The sequence below is a fragment of the Microcaecilia unicolor genome, chromosome 6, assembly GCF_901765095.1.
Source record: "Microcaecilia unicolor chromosome 6, aMicUni1.1, whole genome shotgun sequence".
NCBI lineage: Eukaryota > Metazoa > Chordata > Amphibia > Gymnophiona > Siphonopidae > Microcaecilia > Microcaecilia unicolor.
The window spans coordinates 342,550,575-342,574,606 of NC_044036.1; the positions used below are offsets into that span (position 1 = coordinate 342,550,575).

General features: G+C 45.2%; 1 protein-coding gene across 6 annotated transcripts in view; it reads left to right on the plus strand.

Moving 5' to 3' along the window:
• The window catches only part of TBC1D16 (TBC1 domain family member 16), a 57,918-nt gene extending 34,612 nt beyond the window's left edge, over positions 1–23,306 (plus strand). For 2 of the 6 annotated variants that reach the window (XM_030208611.1, XM_030208612.1), the window contains exons 4-12: positions 3,643–3,840; positions 5,375–5,522; positions 13,785–13,952; positions 14,060–14,208; positions 14,415–14,549; positions 14,943–15,129; positions 15,222–15,401; positions 17,837–17,983; positions 22,741–23,306. In XM_030208611.1, the coding sequence (XP_030064471.1) occupies positions 3,643–3,840; positions 5,375–5,522; positions 13,785–13,952; positions 14,060–14,208; positions 14,415–14,549; positions 14,943–15,129; positions 15,222–15,401; positions 17,837–17,983; positions 22,741–22,983 (1,555 nt within the window). In that variant the 3' untranslated portion in view covers positions 22,984–23,306. Of the gene's footprint in view, positions 1–3,642; positions 3,841–5,374; positions 5,523–13,784; positions 13,953–14,059; positions 14,209–14,414; positions 14,550–14,942; positions 15,130–15,221; positions 15,609–17,836; positions 17,984–22,740 lie in introns of those variants that run through there. The other 4 variants (XM_030208613.1, XM_030208614.1, XR_003942682.1 and 1 more) reach the window with 4 other exon arrangements.
• Positions 23,307–24,032: the final 726 nt, after the last annotated feature.

Sequence of the window (24,032 nt, forward strand, 5' to 3'; positions counted from 1 at the left end):
ATTATTAAACATTCTAGAATACTTCAGGGATTGGAGGAAACGTTCTTAGTTGGTTCAAAGGCTTCCTAACCACAAGAACATACCAAGTGATATCAAAATCGAATACGTCAGCACCATGGAAACCAGTATGCGGAGTACCCCAAGGATCACATCTTTCACCGACCCTTTTTAACCTAATGATGACACCTCTGGCCAAATCGTTATCCAACCAAGGCCTCAATCCATACTTCTACGCAGGTGATGTCACGATCTACATCCCGTTCAAACATGATCTAAAAGAAATCACAAATGAAATCAATCACAGCCTCCAAATCATGAACTCATGGGTGGATGCATTTCATTTAAAACAACGCAGAAAAAACACAATGTCTCATCCTCTCATCACAACACAACACGAGCAAACCCACCACTATAAACACCCCAAACTATACCCTTCCTGTTTCAGATAGCCTGAAAATACTTGGAGTTACAATTGATCAAAATCTTACACTAGAAAACCATGCGAAAAATACAGCAAAGAAAATGTTCCATTCAATGTGGAAACTCAAAAGAATAAAACCTTTCTTCCCAAGGGAAATATTTCGCAGCTTGGTACAATCAATTGTGCTAAGTCACCTAGATTACTGCAATGCACTCTATGCCGGATGTAAAGTACAAATCATCAAGAAACTCCAAACAGCCCAAAACACAGCAGCCAGACTCATATTTGGAAAAACGAAATACGAAAGTGCCAAACCCCTAAGAGAAAACCTACACTGGCTCCCACTCAAAGAATGTGTTACGTTCAAAGTCTGCACTCTGGTTCATAAAATCATTTATGGTGAGGCCCCGGTCTACATGTCAGACCTCATAGACCTACCACCCAGGAACGCTGAAAGATCAGCACACACATTCCTAAACCTCCACTACCCCAGTTGCAAAGGATTAAATAATAATTAACATATGCATCCAGCTTCTCCTACATAAGCATGCAGCTACGGAATGCATTACCACTCGCCGTGAAAAAAATGCGCGACCTAACTAACTTTCGGAGATCACTGAAGACCAACCTGTTCAACAAGGCATACCAAAATGATCCATCCTAATACCAGACAACGAAACTCAAGCCAGAACTGGACAAGGCCTAACTCTGTATACTTGACTACCAAGGTCTACTCTACCACGAATGAACTCTAACGCAATACCACTTTATTCCTCATTCCGAATATGAACTCTTTATACCTAACTGCTTAATCTACTATGTCAATCATGATCTTTAATGTAATACCACTTGTATCTCTCACTCTGGAAATGGCGATCGCCATGTCGGAACAATGTAAGCCACATTGAGCCTGCAAATAGGTGGGAAAATGTGGGATACAAATGCAACAAATAAATAAAATATTGTGATCCGAACTGTATTAGGAACTAATGCAATGTTTTCATTGAGCTGGTCGCATGGTCAATTCACGCCAGTCCCATAATTAGTCTGACAGCAGCAGGTTGTATCATTTCCAAGTCTCGCAAACAAGAAGAGGACAATCCCAGGTGCAAACTGTTACAATAGTTAATCAAGACTTTATACAACTGCGTGAAAATCAGAGGGAGGAATCATTGATTTAGTCTTAACACATGTTATTAGTGTCTGTAGTGAATGACTTGAGATTAGAGATAGATCATGTGTCATGCTGGATGTCACCTCAGCTTTTGATATGGTCAACCACACATTATTAAAACCTCTTTATGATCTGGGCATCAGAGGAACCGTTTCAATGGTTTAAATCCTATCTACAAGATTGTACCTTTTAGGTTTGAATTCGTAGCTCTATCTCAGCACTATCCAATTAAACGTGGAGTCCCTCAAGGCTTAGCACACTCAGGCATTGCTGTTTAATGTGTTTCTGACTTCTTTGGGGACAGTTTTTAAGAATTTGAAGGTTTGCTACAGAATGTATGCTGATGACATTCAATTCTTTTTTTTTTTTCACTGGAGTTTGATTCTCTAAATCCTGTACCATGATTGTCAGAATGTTTAGATAACGTTAATCAATGGATGGCAGATCACAAATTATCCTTGAACTTGGCTAAAACAGAAGCCTTGAATGTTGGGAGATCTATTGATCCTTCCCTACCAACGGTGCTATTTTATCAGGATGTTCAATTCCAGGGCTTTTTTTGAGGGGGTACTTGGGGGTACTGAGTACCACCACCTTTTCCATTGTCTGCTAAAATTGACCCATGGTCCCCAAGTTTTAATGGAACAGGTCAAGGTCTACACACCAATTCTCTGCCTTGTCAAAGATTCTATGTCTGGTTGCAGGGTGCCTGGCTATTGGGGAATGGGTCCCTCAGTGATCACCCCACCCCTGAAGGGTGGCCTGGCATTTGAGTACTGGCACCTTTTTCGATAGATAAAATGCACTGTTCAGTTCTCTGTAAAAACCTGTGTTCTTAACTTAGGATTTCCTATTTAACGTTGTCAATGCAAAATCAAGTAGAGCAAGCAATAGTTGCTTTTTTTCAGGTTTGGTTCTTAAGTATATTGAGAGAGATGGTGCCACCAGCTGACTTTTGAGCAGTTGTACACAGCTTGATAACTTACTAGGATTGGTTATTATGGTTCATTATATCTGGGCATTTCATCTGCTGGAATTCAGGCTCTGCAGAATGTGTAACATGCAGCCTCTAAGTTCAGTCACATTACTCCCATCCTAAAAAGTTTGCACTGGCTTCCAATTTCTTACAGATCACACTGTAAGAAATGTTCTTTGATCTACAAACGTTTATTTTGAAGACATTTCGAAACTGTATGTTCCCTCTCGCACTTTGCGATCTGTCTCGGCTAAAGCACGTTGTGAGTTCCAAATATTACAACAAACCATTATGCAGAAACACGAAGAAAAGAGCGTTTGCTGTCGCTGCACCTTTTCTCTGGAATGACTTGCCAGGATATTTGAGATGCTGCATTAATATGTCACAATTTCAGAAAGTACTAAAGACTCATTGTTTCATGAAGGCTTGTTCAGAAATATGATAAGATGAAGTGAAGTATGACTTGCTTTTTCCTGTGATCTTTTTTGTTTAATTTGTCTGATATAAGCAGTGCATTTTTTTCTAGCATAAAAGGTGCCGGTACTCAAATGCCAGGCCACCCTTTAGAGGTGGGGTGATCAGTGAGGGACCCACCCCACAATAGCCAGGCCCCCTGCAACCAGACACAGAATCTATGACAAGGCAGAATTGGTGTGTAGAGCCTGAGCACTTTCATTAAAACTTGGGGTCCACAGGTCAATTTTAGCAGACAATGGGAAAGGTGCCGGTACTCACTACCCCCAAGTACCCCCTCAAAAAAATCCCTGGACATAAGCTGTTTTTTTTTTTTTTTTATAACCCACTTTGTATAAAGCGGGATATAAATTTGAAAATAAATAAATATAGTTGATAAAAACATCCCTGAACAATTGTAGCAGCGTATGCATTAAAATTCAGCTGTGAGTCTAATAAATTTATTCATTTATTTGGATTCTGCTCAAGGTGAGCTACATTCAGGTACAGTAGGGTAGTTCCCTGTCCTTGGAGGACTCGCAAAGTTTGTACTTGCCCACAGAACCTGCCAATTGCGATACTAATCTAACCCTACCCTAATGTGTTTATGCTTTTCAGAGAAACGTGTGACAATCACATGACCTGCTCCACAAGCTCCGCCTCCAGTGCAGACACCAGTTCTCAGTTTCAGGAAAGTAACGGCCAAGTTGCCAACCCAAAATGGGAGGAGCAACAGAAAGTTCTGGCCTTGGAGCAGACCTGTGGCGTCTTCAGGGTGGACTTGGGGCAGATGCGGTCTCTCCGCCTTTTCTTTAGGTGAGGACTTTTCTTCCACTCTACTCATCATGGCTTACGTTAAGAGGGTTTTCATGTTTGGGCATCACATTAACCTTTTCTATGCCACATCTCTTCCCTCTCCTTTGCTACTCACAAACTAGGGCAGCGAGGAATGCGTCTTCTTTTTAATTTATTTCAAGCTTGATATACCACTGCTACTGACAAACAGATCACAGCGGTTTACATAGATCCAAAGAAAAGAACACCAGGTAGAAAAAAACCGTTCACACAAGCACAAACCGAAAGAGAAACATAAACTAAAAGTAAACAGACACAGGACCAAGACCAGCACAGAGGCTCAGGAGCAACTATTAAAGGCAATTTGAAACAAACGGGTTTCCAACAATGAAATGAACTTAGTAAAAGGCTGCTCCACAAGAATGAATTGTGGAAGGTCGTTCCATTGTTTTGGGGCTAAAAAGTAAAAAAAACCAAAAACTCATAATGACGAGTTGTCTCGTAACGAGCTTGTGTAGAGCCCAGTAACACCATCCGATGGGCATTAAGGAACTTAAGGGGTTGTCATGTTGGTGTAAGTGGAATTAAAAGTGAGGACAAATGCTCGGGACTACCAAGATTAAATGTTCTGTGTGTTAGCCACAAAATGTTATATAAAATATGATATTGAACAGGTTTTTGAACAGGGACAAATGATCAAATTTTCGGGCTCAGCATAAAAGCCGAACTGCTGTGTTCTGAAGGGTCTGAAGATAGTATTTAGAAAATACCCACATAGACGAAGTAATCAAGATGACCAAGTAGGGCATGAACCAAAGTATGAAAGGAAGCAAAGTCTACCACAATTTGAGTATATTTTCAAAGCATTTAGACATAAGTACATAAGTAGTGCCATACTGGGAAAGACCAAAGGTCCATCTAGCCCAGCATCCTGTCACCAACAGTGGCCAATCCAGGTCAAGGGCACCTGGCACGCTCCCCAAACGTAAAAACATTCCAGACAAGTTATACCTAAAAATGCGGAATTTTTCCAAGTCCATTTAATAGCGGTCTATGGTAATCTATGGAACTTTATAAGTCTAAGTGCTTTGAAAGTGAGCTCCATGGTTTCCTTAAAGCCAAAAAAAAACCTGTTTTAACTACAGCCGAAACCTGGTCAGTAAAAGTTAAACCTGAATCAATAAACACACCCAAATATCGAAATCTTTGTACTGGAGTAAGGGTAAGATCAAAAAGAAAGGGCTTTAGGTTTGGTTGGGGAAGAAGTGCATTAATCCAATTTATTACGGTTTTATCAGGATTTAGCACAAGTCTGTGTTCATCTTCAACACCGTTTAGGTTGTGACTTTTGTAAGAAAAGCCACCTTGACAATTATAGATTCAGGAATGATAGTACTTGGTAAGCTGCAGACAGCTGCAGAAGGACTGCATGGAAGAGGAAAGCCATCTTGCCTTGGCTGGGTGGTAACTTTTTGCTCCCAGACTGGACCCAATCCTTCCTTCAGATTTGAATTCTGTCGCTGCCTCATGCTGACTGCTTGCTTTCTTTTCCCAGTGATGAGGCGTGCACCAGTGGCCAGTTAGTTGTCGCCAGTCGAGAAAGTCAATACAAGGTCTTTCATTTCCACCATGGTGGCCTGGATAAATTGTCTGATGTGTTCCACCAGTGGAAGTACTGCAGTGAAATACATCTCAAAGACCAGGTAAGAAGGCTTTGATGGGCAGGGCTCAAGAAAACGTGAGAGAGGGGGCCAGAGAAGGTGGAAATGTGCTGGACCATATGCCTTAGGAAGAGCTTTTATCTGGACCCAAACCCTAGTGGTGAAGGAGCAGTAGAGGAAGAGGTGGAAAGGTATGAATTTTGCAGAGAGTGAAGAAGGTTCCAACATTAACCATTCACAATTAAAAGGGGGGGGGGGATAGTGTTTTAAAAGTCCATAGACCAATCTGGCAGTGCCTCCATATGCTTAAAATAGTCAAATACAAGACGAGTATATAAGGACCACCTACCCCCAGCTCATTGAGGGAGAGGATTGGAGACACTGACCTCTGGAGGGTTAAGAAAATGAGGGGAAGGGAAGATGTTGGGCATGGGAGGAGGCAAGGTGGCTTTCAGTATTACCTTTGTTTAAATAAAACTTGATTTTTATGCTTAATTTTAGGGCTAAATTCCTAACTTATACAGGAGGATATGTTGTATGTTGGCCAGAGTTCTCTTTCCTAATTCATAGCCTTGCTTCCCCTCTGCATTGTGGGATACGAGGTTTTTTGGGGCCAGAAATAAGGGTGAGGTGAGAAGGCTGAGGTCATGGCGGATAGGCTGGGTAGGAGCTGGGCCACCCTAGGTCCAATGATCAACACTGCTCCTTCAGAGCTACTTCTGTGTTGAGGTATTAGGATAGCTCTCATGAATATTTATGAATAGATTTGAATAACAAACAAACATTTGTAATTGACTTGTACTGTTTTTCTGGAAAATGTTAGATATTTGCTGCCCTGGACGACCTAAGTAGAACTGATCCAAATTAGGGGAAAATTAACAAGAAAAACAATTACTTTTATTGTCTTAACGTAAGAATAGCCATACTGGGTCAGACTAATGGTTCATCTAGCCCAGTATCCTCCTTCCAACAGTGGCTAATCCAGGTCACAGGTACCTGACAAAATCCCAAATAGTAGCAAGATTCATGCTACTGATCCCAAGGACAAGCTGTGGCTTTTTCCATGTCTACCTCAATAGCAGACTATGAACTTTTCCAAAACGTTTTTAAACCCAGATACACTAACTGATGATACCCCATTCTCTGGCAATGAGATCCAGCGCTTAACTATTCGTTGAGTGAAAAAATATTTCCTCCTGTTTGTTTTAAAAGTAGTATCATGTGACTTCCTTGAGTGCCCCTTAGTCTTTTTACTTCTTGAAAGAGTAAAAAATTGATTTAAGTTTACCCGTTCTATACTTCTTAGGATTTTGTAGGCCTCGGTCATATTGCCCCCCTCCCCCACCCCACCCTCAGCCATCTCTTTTCCAAGCTGAAGAGTCCTAACCTCTTAAGTGTTTCTTCATATGAGAGACATTCCATCCCCTTTATTATTTTGGTTGCCCTTCTTCAAACCTTTCCTAATTCTGCTCTATCTGTTTTAAGATGCGGCTTCCTATATGCAAGGTGTGGTTGCACCATGGAGTGATGTTAACCAGAGGTCAGATATATTTAAACATGACATTTAAAGAAGTGAAAAGGAATACATTTCTAAGGGACGAGGTAGATTATAAGAGGGGATCTGTTTATCCCTTTTCAAAGGCTAGACCTTACCATAGTCAAAAGAAGGGAAAGAGTTAATGCCTAAGCCAGACAGAGAAGGATCGCAACAGTCTTGCTTCCGACACTGTTCAATAGGGACTGGAGTAGTTCGAAGTGAATCAGGTGATTTGTACACATCACCCCTCAGTAGCCCCAATAATACACCTGTCTTAGTTAATCCACTAGTGCTTACAACAATCTCACCAATCACCTGAGCCAGTCTTATCCCCAACCATCTATTTTAGGGAGAATTTGGCAGAAGGAGCATTGGGAAATACAATCATGTTTCCAAAATTCATCACAAGACCATCTTCAAGCATGGAACAGATTTACCATTCAGAGGAAGAGGACACAGAAGAGTCAGGAGCCTAGGCAGATTCTATCCATCATTGAATAGATGAGGTCGCCTGGACAGTTGGAGATGAATATTCCCATTTTTAACCTCTTCGATACCACTCTGACAGAGGCAGAATCCAATGTTCTACAAAAAGGTCTCTCGTTCATCCCTACAGCTTAATATAATGCCTTTTGGACCAGGGTGGATCTCTTCAAATTTTCCAGGAAAATACAGATCATACAGTCTTTCTCTCAAAAAAAAAACAAAACCCCAAACTTCCCAGTATATATACTTCCGTAGTCAAAAATCCATCCACCTGGCTACCTCTTGGACCAAAGGACTTCCCGATCCAAGTGTTTAACTCCTGTGTAGAACAAGACCTTAAGACAATTGAACAAAAGAGACAAACCCCATTTCTACAATCTCGTTGAGATGATCGATCTGCGCTTGATTGTTTAGCCAAAAACACAGAGATAGTGATAAAACCAGTGGATAAAGGAGGAGGTATGGTGATCCTTAACCATAGAGATTACATTACGGAGATAGAGAAACAACTTAGTGATAGATATTATGTTCTATTGCCTTCTGATTCCACATTGGCCTTACATAAAGACATATTACAGTTGTTATCAACGTTGCCTCCAAAGCTGGTTTTTTGACTGCTAAAGAATGTAGGTTCCTTCAGGTATCCAATCCTGTCATTCCAACTGTTTTATTTAGTACTGAAGACTGATAAATCCATCACTGAACCACCAGGTAGATCCATCATCTCTGGAAACGGTTCTGTTTTGGAACCATTGTCATTTTTTGTAGACTTTTTTCTCAGGCCCTCTGTGCCACTGATTTCATCGTATATCCAAGATTCTTCGCACATGATTAATCTGCTACAAGAATTTGATGGAGCCCTCACAGATATACTTGACACTCTATACCAATATTCTCCAGCTAGAGGCCCTCCAGATCATTGAGGACTTCACCACACATAGATGAATCCCAAGCAGACTTATTCTTACATATGCTAGCATTGCCTTTACCAATTATTATTTTTGCTTTATCAACAAGCAAAAGGCCCCCAAATCTGGCAAATTTGTATGTTGCAAACGTTGAGAAAATATTTTTAGAAGATCATCTATACAAAGAGGATGTGGCCCTTTGCAAAAGGTCTATTGATGACATCTTTTTTGGTTTGGAGAGGAGACACCAGTACATCAAACAACTTCTTTACTTGGCTCAACACCCGGGATGACAATCTAAAATTCAGTACCATGAATCGGAAATCAACTTCCTGGATTTGCTCATTAAAAAAGATGAATATCATTTTACCATATCTCTTTTACAGAAAACCCACTGACCGGAACACTTTTCTTCATTTCGACAGCTGCCATCATTACAACCTTTAAAAAGAATCTACCCCATGCCAATTCATACGATTGAAGAGAATATGTTCTGACTATGATGATTTCAATGAGCAGTCCAGCATTATGGCATATAGATTAAAAAGCAGGGGATACCCAGTACAACACATTGAGAGAGGCTAAATAAAGCCCACAAGCGAGGACCGAGAAGCATTACTTGATATAAGAAAAGAACGACCTACACCAGACATTATATGCACGCTCAGATTTTCACACTTTGCAAGCCAGGTACAGTGCTCCATTAGACACCATTGACATATTTTAGAAGGACTCACCTGCTTTAGAGACAAACGTTTGGTTATTGCTTATACTAAGGAGAGAAATCTTATGGAGATACTCATTCCAACCAATCTCCCCGATCTTTCTTCTGGTCATCCAGAAGAAATTCAACCAGGACACTTGCAGTGTATGCCAACATGCATTGGAGCTTACTTCATTCAAGACTCTGGTCACTGGACGTGAATATAAGCTCTCTCGTCATTCTGATTGTAATTGTTCTAGTTTTTTATATTATACAAGGCCCCTGTCAATAACAGAGATTAATCAAGACACGAATAACAGAACATTGTAGCTGTCTTAACAGAAAAATGGAATCTGCACCTTTGGTAGCTCATGGGCATATGGCGGGTCACTCTGTGGATTAAAAATTTTTGTTTTTTAAATTTTAAAAGGGAACTGGCGAAGAAAAATAACAGACCAAATAACAACGGCTCATCTTTCAAATGCAAACACTAGTACCTCAAGGTCTGAATATGGACATAGATTATACACCTTTTATTTATTTTTCCCAACGACATCTTTCCATATGCACTCAAAACACCAGTTGACAATAGATGGTACCTCCATTAGGTGTTATTCCCTCACGTGGAGTTTATTTTTATTCCCTTTTCACAGCATTGTTTTCCAATACTGGAGCCGCTCTATTTTTGCTCACTAACATGTTCACATATTATTTCCACAATTCGCCTTACTTCAGGGTTACCTAATAGATTTAGAGTAGAATAATGTCTATAGGTGGATAACACGTGTCGTTAAATCATCACTGCTGCCTTTTACAAACCAACTTCTTGTGCTTAAAACCAAACATTAACAGGCTTTGGTAGGAGTAGGTCTTTCCAGTCTATGATTTATTTATTTTTATTTACTTATTTGTTTCATTTGTGTCCCACATTTTCCCACCTATTTGCAGGCTCACTGTGGCTTACATAGTTCCGTAGCGGCGTTCGCCAACTCCGGCAGAGAAAACAAATGCATAGAGTTATTGTGGTCGAATAAGTTTATAAGGTTCATGAGTTGTAGACACATTGGGGATTCGTAGAGAGGAAGAGTTGTGCAATGTCAGTTCCGGCCTTGTTTCGTTATGTTGCAAGGTTTAGGCATTTAGGTTGGGTCGATGGGGTATGCCTTCTTGAACAGGTTGGTTTTGAGTGATTTCCGGAAGTTTAGGCGGTCGTACGTTGTTTTCACGGCTTTTGGTAGTGTGTTCCAAAGTTGTGCGCTGATGTAGGAGAAGCTGGATGCATATGTTGATGTGTATTTGATCATGAAACGACTTGGTATTTGTCCTGCTGAATACAGAACGGTTAATAAGGACAGATAGGGTGGATTATTCTCATAAAGAGCTAAAACGTTGAGTTCTGTCCTGTGGTAGAAAGAGAAGTGTCACAGTTGAATCTACAGGCTCTGCTGCTTTCTGAAGTGTGCGTAGGTGCTTCACGTTAGAGCTACAGACTCCAGTATAGACAGCAATTACCATAGTCAAGATGTCAGATTAGTAGACAGCGGAACAGTGTATGCAACGTTAAATCCTCAAAATCTCTGACAAAACAAAGCTTTGTCTCAACGCTTGAAATTGTCTGTGAAAGATAACTGGCAATCAGTCATTACCCCCAAGTACCTCAATGAATGGAGCCCCTTACTGGAAGGCTAAATACTGGAGTGAGAGTAGGCGATCTATGATCCAGCAAGCAGGAGTCTTCCTACATCCGAAAGTCACAATCGATGCAAGAGTGTGAGGTCAGCATTATCGGCAGAGATATATTTAGAACTCCTTGGGCTTTTTCGGAGCAAATAGAGAAGATCCTTTCTAATCTGCTGGCTACTCGGTTAAGTTAGAAAGCAAGGAGTGTCTGCGAAGAGCTCTGCTCGCTATACTGGACGGGTAGAAACATGGCCACCCCAGATAGTCCTGCATGCTCCGGAGCAGGGCTCCTTTTTGTCAGCTCTGGATAGCGATAGAGCAGCCTGGAGCAGCATTAGAGCCCTTGTAAATAATGCAAGGAGCTGGCCTGCCATGTTTCTCTCTCTCTCTCTCAACAGCGCTTCTTACAGTGGCTTAGCATTAGCAAGATTGACGCCCCACTGTTTCTCTCCCCTCCCCCCCATTGCATTTTGCATTGAGCAAATGTTGATTTTTAAATTAAACGTCAGATAGGATTTTGTGCTGGGCTTGTGACTACCCAGGCAGCGGAGCCAAGGGTGACCTATGGCATAAAATTTATTGCCGCCTTTCCTATTACACAGAAAGCTTTATTCTCCAGCAGCATGTGGGAGGCAGCGAAATGAGTTTAAGATGAAGGCGCTTGCTGCCACTCTAATTCAATTTAATTGAGGATAATTAATCTTGCTCTTTCTATGGGTTGGTTTAAGGAGGAGCTGAGTGGGCAGCTTCTGTATCTCCCAGGCGTTATTTTTACAACAGACTCCTTTCAGTTGGTGGCAAATGGGACGGAGTTTGACCGGGGATGGGACGGACTGTCACCTTCCCTCTCACATCTTCAGACAGACATGTAATACAGAGATGAGGCTCTTTCACGGCGTAAAATATGACCCTGCTAGCAACTTAATCACCCTATTTCAGGTCTGGAAATGAAGTGTATATACATTTAAGGCGATTCTCTTTTATTAGACTGACTTATTAAACCATTTTCTTACTAACTTCCTCAGATCAGAACAATAGCAGAAACTACAAATGAACTATAAAAGGCATTTGAAAGAACATGCTGAAGGGGAAAAGCTGGGGAGGTGGTTGGGTGATCAGGAGGTGACCAGCACTGGAATTTTTTGGGGGTTCCTAATGCGTTAGGCCTGAGCAAAAGTTCAGGCTTTCTTTCTCACCAGTTCTGAAGCATCAGATCATTTTAATTTCAACAGTCTTATATTCCTGGGTTCTGTTAAAGTTTCCTGCTTCAGAGCTCTGGTCCCAAAAGGTGCCCCCCCCCTCCCATAGAGGCGTCTCCTTGGTCCACTCCGTGGTATGTGTTCGTTTTTAAATTAAAGGAGGCCTTAACAGCAAATTTCCAAAGAGTCCTCCAGTGTGGTGTGTGTTGTGTCTGTGAGTTTATCCTTCTCGTTCCGTTAGGTGAATGCTTTCCCCTCCCCGTAATTCATTTAGGTTTTTGGCTAATGTGATTTTTGCTCATTCTGTTCTGCCTTGAGGAAGAGGGTTTTAGCTCCTAAAAGCTGGTCAAGAAATGTATTGAATTAGTCCAATAAAAAGGTGTCACCTAATGTATGTATAATTTTTTAATTTAGCCTTTATGAATACAGATGTGCATTGTTCCTTCCTTTCTTGCAAAAGTGGTATCAGCATTTCCTCTTGACCAATCTGTGTAGCTTTTGTCCTTTTGCAGAGAAGATGAAGAGGCTCGGTATTCTTCCTTGAATTTTCTCATTGTGCATAGGATCCTCGTTAGATATCTGGAAGTCACGATTGAATTTTGCAAATCAGACAGACTGTTTGTGGTTTTGGTAAACAGAGGCTTGGCCTCGTGGCTTCCAAGCCCACAATTGCTAGATGGCCAAAGGAGACTATCGCGACAGCGGGCCTTGTGTGCTCATTCTACAAAGCATTCGGCAACATCCTGGGCAGAGACTACCTTACTGTCTTGAGTGCATATTTGTAAGGCGATGATATGGTAGACATTGCATACCTTTCCCAAATACTATAGGGTGGACGTTGAGGTGCGCTCGGAAGCCAGTTTTAGGGCTTTGATCCTCGGGACAGTGACGCCAGGATCCCTAACACTCTAGGGGTTGCTTTTGAACATCCCACAGGCTCTGGAATAGTGGGAAGCTACATAATGGAAGGAGAAATTGGGTCTTACCTGATGATAATTTTCTTTCCATTAGTCCTTCCCACTATTCAGAGGCCCGCCTGAAGTTTCTGAGATGTTTAGTTGGTGCAAAGTAATGGGCCAAATAATGACGGTCACCTTGCATGTTGCTTCCTGCATTTCTCTTCTTCTCTACAAGCTGTCCAGAGATGAGAGAGCGGTCCACATATGTTTGCTTGTCTGGTTAGTGTTACGTTAGCGAATTGTTTAAGGTGGTTGTGTGTGTTCTGAGTTTATCCGTACGGCTTGTCTAAATAAATACTGAGGAGCTGGACTGGATGCCAAGAAAGATATGTCTTAGCTCACTTTTCAGTTCTCTGTCTCCACCTGCTGGTTGATGGACACAACTACCCCACAGGTTCTGGAATAGTGGGAAGGACTAATGGAAAGTAAATGATCAGATGGGACTTAATTTCTCCTTAAACACAAGTTTGTGATGGTGTGTGGTTGCAGTGGCAGGAGTTTGGCTTTCTGAATTATGGTAGCAGAAGTCTTGAGTCCTCACCTTCCAAATATCAATTGTATTTTAGAAGCAGGAGCATTTTGGATCAGTATAGCCACTGGATATCTTTTGGATGTCTGTTTTTGTATTCTAGTGGGCTGTTCTCTGCATTTTAAATAATATATTTACCTGTGATGGTTGAAAGGGTGCTTTTTATTTTGGGGATGTTTTTTTTAATGCCTACAAAGTTCTTGGAATGTTAATCCCCCCCCCCCCCTTTTATTGACTTTTTTTTTTAACATAAAAGCAAGGGCATGCAGGGTGCAGATGGTCACTCATCTGATGTTCCCTCAGCAGGTGCTGGATGAAAAGTCTTGCCTGCAGTTCTCCATCAGGCGTCCGAACCTGCCTTCCTCCGAGACGCACCCAGAAGAGAACATGTACAAACGCCTGGATGTCTCTGCCTGGTTGTGTCACCTGAATGAGTGTGGGCAGGTGGAAGAGGAGTACAAATTGCGTAAGGTGGGTCGGGGTGTGTAGTAGCAGTGAGCACGGCTTTGAATCCTGCTGACTAGCTGCAGTCCTTTCCTTTTCTCTGTAGTGATAAGTTCTTTCTTCTCTCCCCCAAGGCTATTTTCTTTGGGGGGATTGATGTATCGATCCGTGGTGAGGTGTGGCCATTCCTTCTAGGCTATTACAGCTGCGAATCCTCCTCGGAGGAGCGGGAGGCACTGCGGCTGCAAAAGAGGCAGGAGTACTTTCAGATCCAGCAGAAGAGGTAAGGGAACCCCCTAGAATTTTCAGATGGTCTTTGTGCTGACCTTGTTCTAAAATCTTAACTGTTTATCTGGTTTGCATTAAGGCCAATGAAGCTGCATCATCGTAACGGAAGTATTTTCTTGTATCTGAGTTTAGAGCCTTTTCTCCTGGCAGTGGGAATCTCCGCTGCTTTTTATTCACTTTCTGTGTTCTTTCTCTGTCCAGACTAGCTATGTCACCACAGGAGCACAAAGAGTTTTGGCGGACCGTTCAGTTTACAGTTGACAAAGATGTGGTTCGGACAGATCGCAGTAATCAGTTCTTCAGAGGAGAGGACAACCCGAATGTGGAGACAATGCGGTAATGTTTCTTAAAGGTCAGGCACACGTACCTTCCGACCAAAAGCCAGACCGGACTCCTGTGAGCTCTTTATAAAAACAGTGTGTGATTCCAGTGGTCTGAATAATGTCACATTAACTGTCTGATCAGCATAACGAAATGTCCGTCTAGCTCTAGAAAGGCAAGCTGCCTGTTTGTGACCCGAGTCAGGGCTGGTAGAATATATTCTAACGATGATTAGCGCCTGCAGTAAGAGGGTCTGTGCCAAAATGTGTGATATTAGTGAGTATACAGGACAGCTACTTGGGAAGAAAAATGATGATGAGACATGGCCCCTGTTATGAGCAAAACTGTCCTGTACACAGCCCTGAGCAGCCTGTTGTCACCATCTCATTCTGTTTCTCTTGTCTGCAGGAGGATTTTGCTAAACTATGCCATGTACAATCCTACCATTGGCTACTCTCAAGGGATGTCCGATCTGGTTGCCCCTATCCTTGCCGAGGTGCTGGATGAATCGGACTCCTTCTGGTGCTTTGTGGGTTTGATGCACAACACAATCTTTGTTAGCTCTCCCCGGGATGAAGACATGGAGAGGCAGCTGGTGAGGTTTCTGCTGGGCCACTAGGCTCTCTGTCCCTCGAGTACCGGTCTTCGAACTGTGCGTTCATCGTGGCACTTTCTGCCTTGTTTCAGATGTACCTAAGGGAGCTGCTGCGGCTGATGGACCCACGGTTTTACCAGCACCTTTTCTCCCTGGGGGAGGATGGCCTGCAGATGCTTTTCTGCCATCGGTGGATTCTCCTGTGTTTTAAACGCGAGTTTCCAGATGCTGAAGCGCTGCACATATGGGAGGCCTGCTGGGCTCACTATCAGGTTAGGCCTCTGTGTGCGTGTACGGCTGGGGGAAGAGAATGGGGTTTTCTCACTACTATTTCAGACTGCTTGCACAGCGAGCGCAAAAGTGCATGTTAAACACATCCACATTCTCTGTGCTGGCTGTTTGTTTGTTTATTTTTTCAGCACTTGATACACCGCAAGTGATCCCTGAAGCGACTATGCGGTTTACAATTTCTGTTACAGGTACTTTGCACTGTCCCTGATGGGCTCACTGTCCTTATTTATTGTACCTGGGGCAATGGAGGGTCACACGGAGCTGCGGAGGGAATTGAACCCCCTTCCTCAGCATCTCAACCCACCGCTGACTGTCGGGCAGCAGTGGGAATCGAACCCGGTTCCCCAGGTCTGCAGCCCGAGGCACTAACAATTAGGCCTTGGCGCTCATTTGAAAACTCAACGCTCACAGAAGTGCCCCATGATGCAGTGAAAAGTGTACACACTGTGACAACTGCGGATACCCCCAGCCATATTGGTGGAGGCTGGTTTTATCGGGGTGCATAACTTAAAGATTGCCCTTCCCAGTCATATCACAGGGGTAGTAACATTTAGACAGAGGAGAGCATAAAATGAGCTAGCAACACAGCATCATGTCCCATAGAGCAGCCAGCTCCGGTTGCTAATAGATCCTCATGGACTGATCCGTTCCTTGTTCAGTCCCAGCTCCTGCCATTGCCTGGCTCCTCCACGAAGAGTGAGTTTGTAGGGGCTGACAAGCCACTTTCCGGTTTCTTCCTGTCCTTCAGGTAGCACTGTGACTTTGTGAACAGCAGGAATCCATGAGGCCAACTCCTCACACTGCTGTGGGTGCTGTGACATGTGGTAACTGCTGCTCCCTGAAGTGCAATTGTGTAAAAAGCTCCAAAACGCTGGACACTTAAGAGCAGATTTCTAGAATGGGATCCAGACTCCCAGATTCTGTTACATAATGCCAACAGAAGTCGGTATTTACACATTAACATTTTTTATTTATTTCATTTTTGTTACATTTGTACCCCGCGCTTTCCCACACATAGCAGGTTCAGTGCGGCTTACATATTATATACAGGTACTTATTTGTACCTGGGGCAATGGAGGGTTAAGTGACTTGCCCAGAGTCACAAGGAGCTGCAGTGGGAATTGAACCCAGTTCCCCAGGATCAAAGTCCACTGCACTAACCACTAGGCTACTCCTCCACTCATTCCACCAATAAGAGCCAACCTCATCAGTGATGTCACAATGGCTTGATTGCCTGATACTTGGCTCACTTCTGATATTGTGATGTCATAAGGGAAAGGGGGAAAGGGAATTGGGACTTGATCTACCGCCTTTCAGAGGTTTTTGCAACTACATTCAAAGCGGTTTACATATATTCAGGTACTTATTTTGTACCAGGGGCAATGGAGGGTTAAGTGACTTGCCCAGAGTCAGAAGGAGCTGCCTGTGCCTGCAGTGGGAATTGAACCCAGTTCCCCAGGACCAAAGTCCACCACCCTAACCACTAGGCCACTCCTCCAACCCCATTGAGCTGCTCTCGTTGGCACCGTGGCAGGCATAAGTTTCAGCACGTGAGTGTGTAAACGCCACTTTTACGTAACGTGTTTGTAATTGTGGGAGACGCCCGTTCTCCCTCCATAAATGGCCTCCTGCATTTGCGCACTAAGATTATAGTTTACCCTGTAACATGCAGATATAGTAATGTAGTAGATGACGGCAGATAAAGACCCGTACGGTCCATCCAGTCTGCCCAACAAGATAAATTCATTTTACATAAGGTAATGTGGATTTAGAAACTCACGTGCTAGAATGAGGGGGTTAGTATTGAGCAGCATTAAGAACTGTCATTGCAGGGAGTTTAACCACAGTGGCATGGGAATAGTAACAGGTTCGTTCGCAATACGTGAAATATGTCCCGGCTGACAGTAATATCTCTGTATTACAGGCTTGGAAATTAAAACAAAAAAAAATTGTGTAAGGTGATTGTTTTATTGTACACTTTGACTAGTTTTGGGGAGTTACCACCCCTCCCTCAGATCAGAATACAGTGAACAAAAGATGTGATGGAGAGAAAATTGGGGAAGGGGATCAGGATGGTAAGAAGAAAGATGGTGAAAGGCAAAAGGTTCCCGGCAAGGAGTGACCATTTTTTTTCCCCAAGACTTGACAAACCTTTTGCTATTTTGAGTTGACAATGCTTCCAAGGGTCACATCCCTGGATCTACAGTGCAGTGCAGAGATACACGTCCTACATCCTGGTTGGACCCCGATAGGATGTGAAATAGCCAAAGCAGCAATGCTTCTAGAACGTACAGTAGCCCTGTTCCTCCCTTAACAATACCTTTATGAATCACCGTTGTACTACAGGAGGGTGCGGTCACTTCAGAGGAGCCCATAACAGCTCATAATGTCCTGCAATTAATCTTTTTCTCTCTAGACAGACTATTTCCATCTCTTTATCTGTGTGGCCATCATTTGCATTTATGGGGACGATGTCATCGAGCAGCAGCTGCCCACTGACCAGATGTTGTTGCATTTTAGCAACTTGGCCATGCATATGAACGGGGAACTGGTCTTGAGGAAGGTAAGAGATTTTGCTGTTCAGGGCCAAGCTCTTCGATTTTTGTTACTGGTTTATGTCCAGCCTCCCTGGGTAACGGTTTATGTGTGTGTCTGGACTGAGCACTGTTGTTCCTGTACCTCGTGGTCTCCTCTTGGGTAATGGTGTATGTGTCTGTCTGGACTGAGCCCTGTAGCACCTGTGCCTTGTGGTCTTCTTGTGAGTAGGTGTTGTATGTGTCTGGGCTGAGCCCTGTAGTGCCTGATCCTTGTGGTCTCCTTGTGAGTAGATGGTGTATGTGTCTGGACTGAGCCCTATATCGTATGTGTCTGGACTGAGCCCTATATCGTCTGTGCCTCGTGGTCTCATTGTGCGTAGATGGTGTATGTGTCTGGACTGAGCCCTATATCGTCTGTGCCTCATGGTGTCATTGTGCGTAGATGGTATATGTGTCTGGGCTGAGCCCTGTAGTGCCTGTGCCTCGTGGACTCCTTTTGAATAGATGGTGTATGTGTCTGGACTGAGCCCTATATCGTCTGTGCCTCATGGTGTCATTGTGCGTAGATGGTGTATGTGTCTGGACTGAGCCCTGTAGCACCTGTGCTTCGTGGTCTCCTTGTGAGTAGATGGTGTTTGTGTCTGGACTGAGCCCTGTAGCACCTGTGCTTCGTGGTCTCATTGTGAGTAGATGGTGTATGTGTCTGGACTGAGCCCTATATCGTCATTGTGCGTAGTGCCTGTGCCTCGTGGACTTCTTTTGAATAGATGGTGTATGTGTCTGGACTGAGCCCTGTAGTGCCTCTGCCTCGTGGTTTCCTTGTGAGTAGATGGTGTATGTGTCTGGACTGAGCCCTGTAGCATCTGTGCCTCGTGGTGTCCTTGTGAGTAGATGGTGTATGTGTCTGGACTGAGACCTGTAGCACCTGTGCTTCGTGGTCTCCTTGTGAGTAGATGGTGTATGTGTCTGGACTGAGACCTGTAGCACCTGTGCTTCGTGGTCTCCTTGTGAGTAGATGGTGTTTGTGTCTGGACTGAGCCCTGTAGCACCTGTGCTTCGTGGTCTCCTTGTGAGTAGATGGTGTTTGTGTCTGGACTGAGCCCTGTAGCACCTGTGCCTCATGGTGTCATTGTGCGTAGATGGTATATGTGTCTGGGCTGAGCCCTGTAGTGCCTGTGCCTCGTGGTCTCATTGTGAGTAGATGGTGTATGTGTCTGGACTGAGCCCTATATCGTCTGTGCCTCGTGGTCTCATTGTGAGTAGATGGTGTATGTGTCTGGACTGAGCCCTATATCGTCTGTGCCTCGTGGTCTCATTTTGAGTAGATGGTGTATGTGTCTGGACTGAGCCCTGTAGCACCTGTGCTTCGTGGTGTCCTTGTGAGTAGATGGTGTATGTGTCTGGACTGAGCCCTGTAGCACCTGTGCTTCGTGGTCTCCTTGTGAGTAGATGGTGTATGTGTCTGGACTGAGCCCTGTAGCACCTGTGCTTCGTGGTCTCCTTGTGAGTAGATGGTGTATGTGTCTGGACTGAGCCCTGTAGCACCTGTGCTTCGTGGTCTCCTTGTGAGTAGATGGTGTATGTGTCTGTACTGAGCCCTGTAGCACCTGTGCTTCGTGGTCTCCTTGTGAGTAGATGGTGTTTGTGTCTGGACTGAGCCCTGTAGCACCTGTGCTTCGTGGTCTCCTTGTGAGTAGATGGTGTTTGTGTCTGGACTGAGCCCTGTAGCACCTGTGCTTCGTGGTCTCCTTGTGAGTAGATGGTGTTTGTGTCTGGACTGAGCCCTGTAGCACCTGTGCCTCATGGTGTCATTGTGCGTAGATGGTATATGTGTCTGGGCTGAGCCCTGTAGTGCCTGTGCCTCGTGGTCTCATTGTGAGTAGATGGTGTATGTGTCTGGACTGAGCCCTATATCGTCTGTGCCTCGTGGTCTCATTTTGAGTAGATGGTGTATGTGTCTGGACTGAGCCCTATATCGTCTGTGCTTCGTGGTCTCCTTGTGAGTAGATGGTGTATGTGTCTGGACTGAGCCCTGTAGCACCTGTGCTTCGTGGTCTCCTTGTGAGTAGATGGTGTATGTGTCTGGGCTGAGCCCTGTAGCACCTGTGTCTCGTGGTCTCCTTGTGAGTAAGTGTTTTATGTGTCTGGGCTGAGTCCTGTAGCGCCTGTGCCTCGTGGACTCCTTGTGAGTAGATGGTGTTTGTCTGGGCTGAGCCCTATAGCGCCTGTGCCTCGTGGTCTCCTCGAGAGTAGATGGTGTATGTGTAGCGCCTGTGCCTCGTGGACTCCTTGTGAGTAGATGGTGTATGTGTAGCGCCTGTGCCTCGTGGACTCCTTGTGAGTAGATGGTGTATGTGTAGCGCCTGTGCCTCGTGGACTCCTTGTGAGTAGATGGTGTATGTGTAGCGTCTGTGCCTCGTGGTCTCCTCGAGAGTAGATGGTGTATGTGTAGCGCCTGTGCCTCGTGGACTCCTTGTGAGTAGATGGTGTATGTGTAGCGCCTGTGCCTCGTGGACTCCTTGTGAGTAGATGGTGTATGTGTAGCGCCTGTGCCTCGTGGACTCCTTGTGAGTAGATGGTGTATGTGTAGCGCCTGTGCCTCGTGGACTCCTTGTGAGTAGATGGTGTATGTGTAGCGCCTGTGCCTCGTGGTCTCATTGTGAGTAGATGGTGTATGTGTCTGGACTGAGCCCTATATCGTCATTGTGCGTAGTGCCTGTGCCTCGTGGACTTCTTTTGAATAGATGGTGTATGTGTCTGGACTGAGCCCTGTAGTGCCTCTGCCTCGTGGTTTCCTTGTGAGTAGATGGTGTATGTGTCTGGACTGAGCCCTGTAGCACCTGTGCTTCGTGGTCTCCTTGTGAGTAGATGGTGTATGTGTCTGGACTGAGCCCTGTAGCACCTGTGCTTCGTGGTCTCCTTGTGAGTAGATGGTGTATGTGTCTGGACTGAGCCCTATATCGTCATTGTGCGTAGTGCCTGTGCCTCGTGGACTTCTTTTGAATAGATGGTGTATGTGTCTGGACTGAGCCCTGTAGTGCCTCTGCCTCGTGGTTTCCTTGTGAGTAGATGGTGTATGTGTCTGGACTGAGCCCTGTAGCACCTGTGCTTCGTGGTCTCCTTGTGAGTAGATGGTGTATGTGTCTGGACTGAGCCCTGTAGCACCTGTGCTTCGTGGTCTCCTTGTGAGTAGATGGTGTTTGTGTCTGGACTGAGCCCTGTAGCACCTGTGCTTCGTGGTCTCCTTGTGAGTAGATGGTGTTTGTGTCTGGACTGAGCCCTGTAGCACCTGTGCCTCATGGTGTCATTGTGCGTAGATGGTATATGTGTCTGGGCTGAGCCCTGTAGTGCCTGTGCCTCGTGGTCTCATTGTGAGTAGATGGTGTATGTGTCTGGACTGAGCCCTATATCGTCTGTGCCTCGTGGTCTCATTGTGAGTAGATGGTGTATGTGTCTGGACTGAGCCCTATATCGTCTGTGCCTCGTGGTCTCATTTTGAGTAGATGGTGTATGTGTCTGGACTGAGCCCTGTAGCATCTGTGCCTCGTGGTGTCCTTGTGAGTAGATGGTGTATGTGTCTGGACTGAGCCCTGTAGCACCTGTGCTTCGTGGTGTCCTTGTGAGTAGATGGTGTATGTGTCTGGACTGAGCCCTGTAGCACCTGTGCTTCGTGGTCTCCTTGTGAGTAGATGGGGTTTGTGTCTGGACTGAGCCCTGTAGCACCTGTGCTTCGTGGTCTCCTTGTGAGTAGATGGGGTTTGTGTCTGGACTGAGCCCTGTAGCACCTGTGCCTCATGGTGTCATTGTGCGTAGATGGTATATGTGTCTGGGCTGAGCCCTGTAGTGCCTGTGCCTCGTGGTCTCATTGTGAGTAGATGGTGTATGTGTCTGGACTGAGCCCTATATCGTCTGTGCCTCGTGGTCTCATTGTGAGTAGATGGTGTATGTGTCTGGACTGAGCCCTATATCGTCTGTGCCTCGTGGTCTCATTTTGAGTAGATGGTGTATGTGTCTGGACTGAGCCCTGTAGCACCTGTGCTTCGTGGTCTCCTTGTGAGTAGATGGTGTATGTGTCTGGGCTGAGCCCTGTAGCACCTGTGTCTCGTGGTCTCCTTGTGAGTAAGTGTTGTATGTGTCTGGGCTGAGTCCTGTAGTGCCTGTGCCTCGTGGACTCCTTGTGAGTAGATGGTGTTTGTCTGGGCTGAGCCCTATAGCGCCTGTGCCTCGTGGTCTCCTCGAGAGTAGATGGTGTATGTGTAGCGCCTGTGCCTCGTGGACTCCTTGTGAGTAGATGGTGTATGTGTAGCGCCTGTGCCTCGTGGACTCCTTGTGAGTAGATGGTGTATGTGTAGCGCCTGTGCCTCGTGGACTCCTTGTGAGTAGATGGTGTATGTGTAGCGCCTGTTCCTCGTGGACTCCTTGTGAGTAGATGGTGTATGTGTCTGGGCTGAGCCCTGTAGCGTCTGTGCCTCGTGGTCCCTCGTAGGTAATGGTGTATGTTTCTGTTTGAGCTGAGCCCCGTAGCGCCTGTGCCTCGTGATCTCCTTGTGGATAGCGATGTATGTATGTGTCTGGGCTGAGTCCTGTAGCACCCGGTGTTTGCACCATGGTGAGCCTGTTCAGCTTGTCTTGAAAGTAGATATATTACAAGACTGAGTCCTAGGCTACCTTCCCTTCCTCCCTCCTCGGACACAAATGCATCACCCCCTTCCACCAATATTTGAGCTGTCTTCACTTACCTTCCGGTGAGCACTGATGTGCTGTATGTTCTCTTTTCCTGTAGGCCAGGAGTTTGCTGTATCAGTTCCGCCTGTTATCCAAGATCCCCTGCAGCCTCCATGATCTCTGTAAGCTGTGTGGTACTGGAATGTGGGACAGCGGCTACATCCCTGCTGTGGAGTGTTCAGGATACCATCCAGAGCATGAGAGCTGCCCGTACGGAGGGATCGTGGAAGCCCTGTCCCCCAAACCTGGTGAAGGAAAGAGGAGCCTGAAGACACGGGATATCTTCACTTTCAGGAAATAGTTGGACAAGACAGCTGGCAACATTACCAGAAGTAATGCACGGGAATCCAGCCATGGCATGCAGGGTGGGAGGGAAAGGCAGCAAATGAAGCTATGATACATCGTTTATATTCTGAGAGTCAAAGGGGATTCCCCACACTTGGATTGAAAGTTGGGCTTGGCTGGGTCACTTAAGACGAAGGAAAGTGACAGATGACCTGCAGGGAGAGAGTTGGGAGCCCTCTGACAGTGTTCTGCAACAGGTGTTGAACCTGCCACACGCACACAAATGACTCAGACAAACGGCCTGTGCAGGAGGAAAATTATATGGCAAAATAGGGAACATAAGCCCCCCCCCCCCCCCGTAAGAGAGCAAGTATTCAACGCCTGTGCAGGGAGGGGGCTGCAGTTCGCCAGCACAAACCCTTTTTCTGTGTTTTTTAAGACTTCAGTTTGCATTGTTTTGAACTCGGACCTTCAGGTGCTGCATGAGCTACACTAGAAGACACAAGGTGTCAGGTCAGAGAGATTAGAAAGATTTTCAAAAGATCTACATGAAGCTTTTACTGTGCATCTCTTTTTACTTTGAAGTATATTAGCATGGTACTGCTCCACATTTATAGAAACCTTAGCAGGACCTGCCAGCATGAGTGAGAGAGAGCACAGACTCTATTCTTTGGTTGTGGTTCGGGGGTTGAGAAGATGTGGCTTGTGCCTGCAGAGATACACACGGTCACGGGAAGGTCCCAGCGGGCTGTGGCTTGTGCCTGCAGAGATACACACGGTCACGGGAAGGTCCCAGCGGGCTGTGGCTTGTGCCTGCAGAGATACACACGGTCACGGGAAGGTCCCAGCGGGCTGTGGCTTGTGCCTGCAGAGATACACACGGTCACGGGAAGGTCCCAGCGGGCTGTGGCTTGTGCCTGCAGAGATACACACGGTCACGGGAAGGTCCCAGCGGGCTGTGGCTTGTGCCTGCAGAGATACACACGGTCACGGGAAGGTCCCAGCGGGCTGTGGCTTGTGCCTGCAGAGATACACATGGTCACGGGAAGGTCCCAGCGGGCTGTG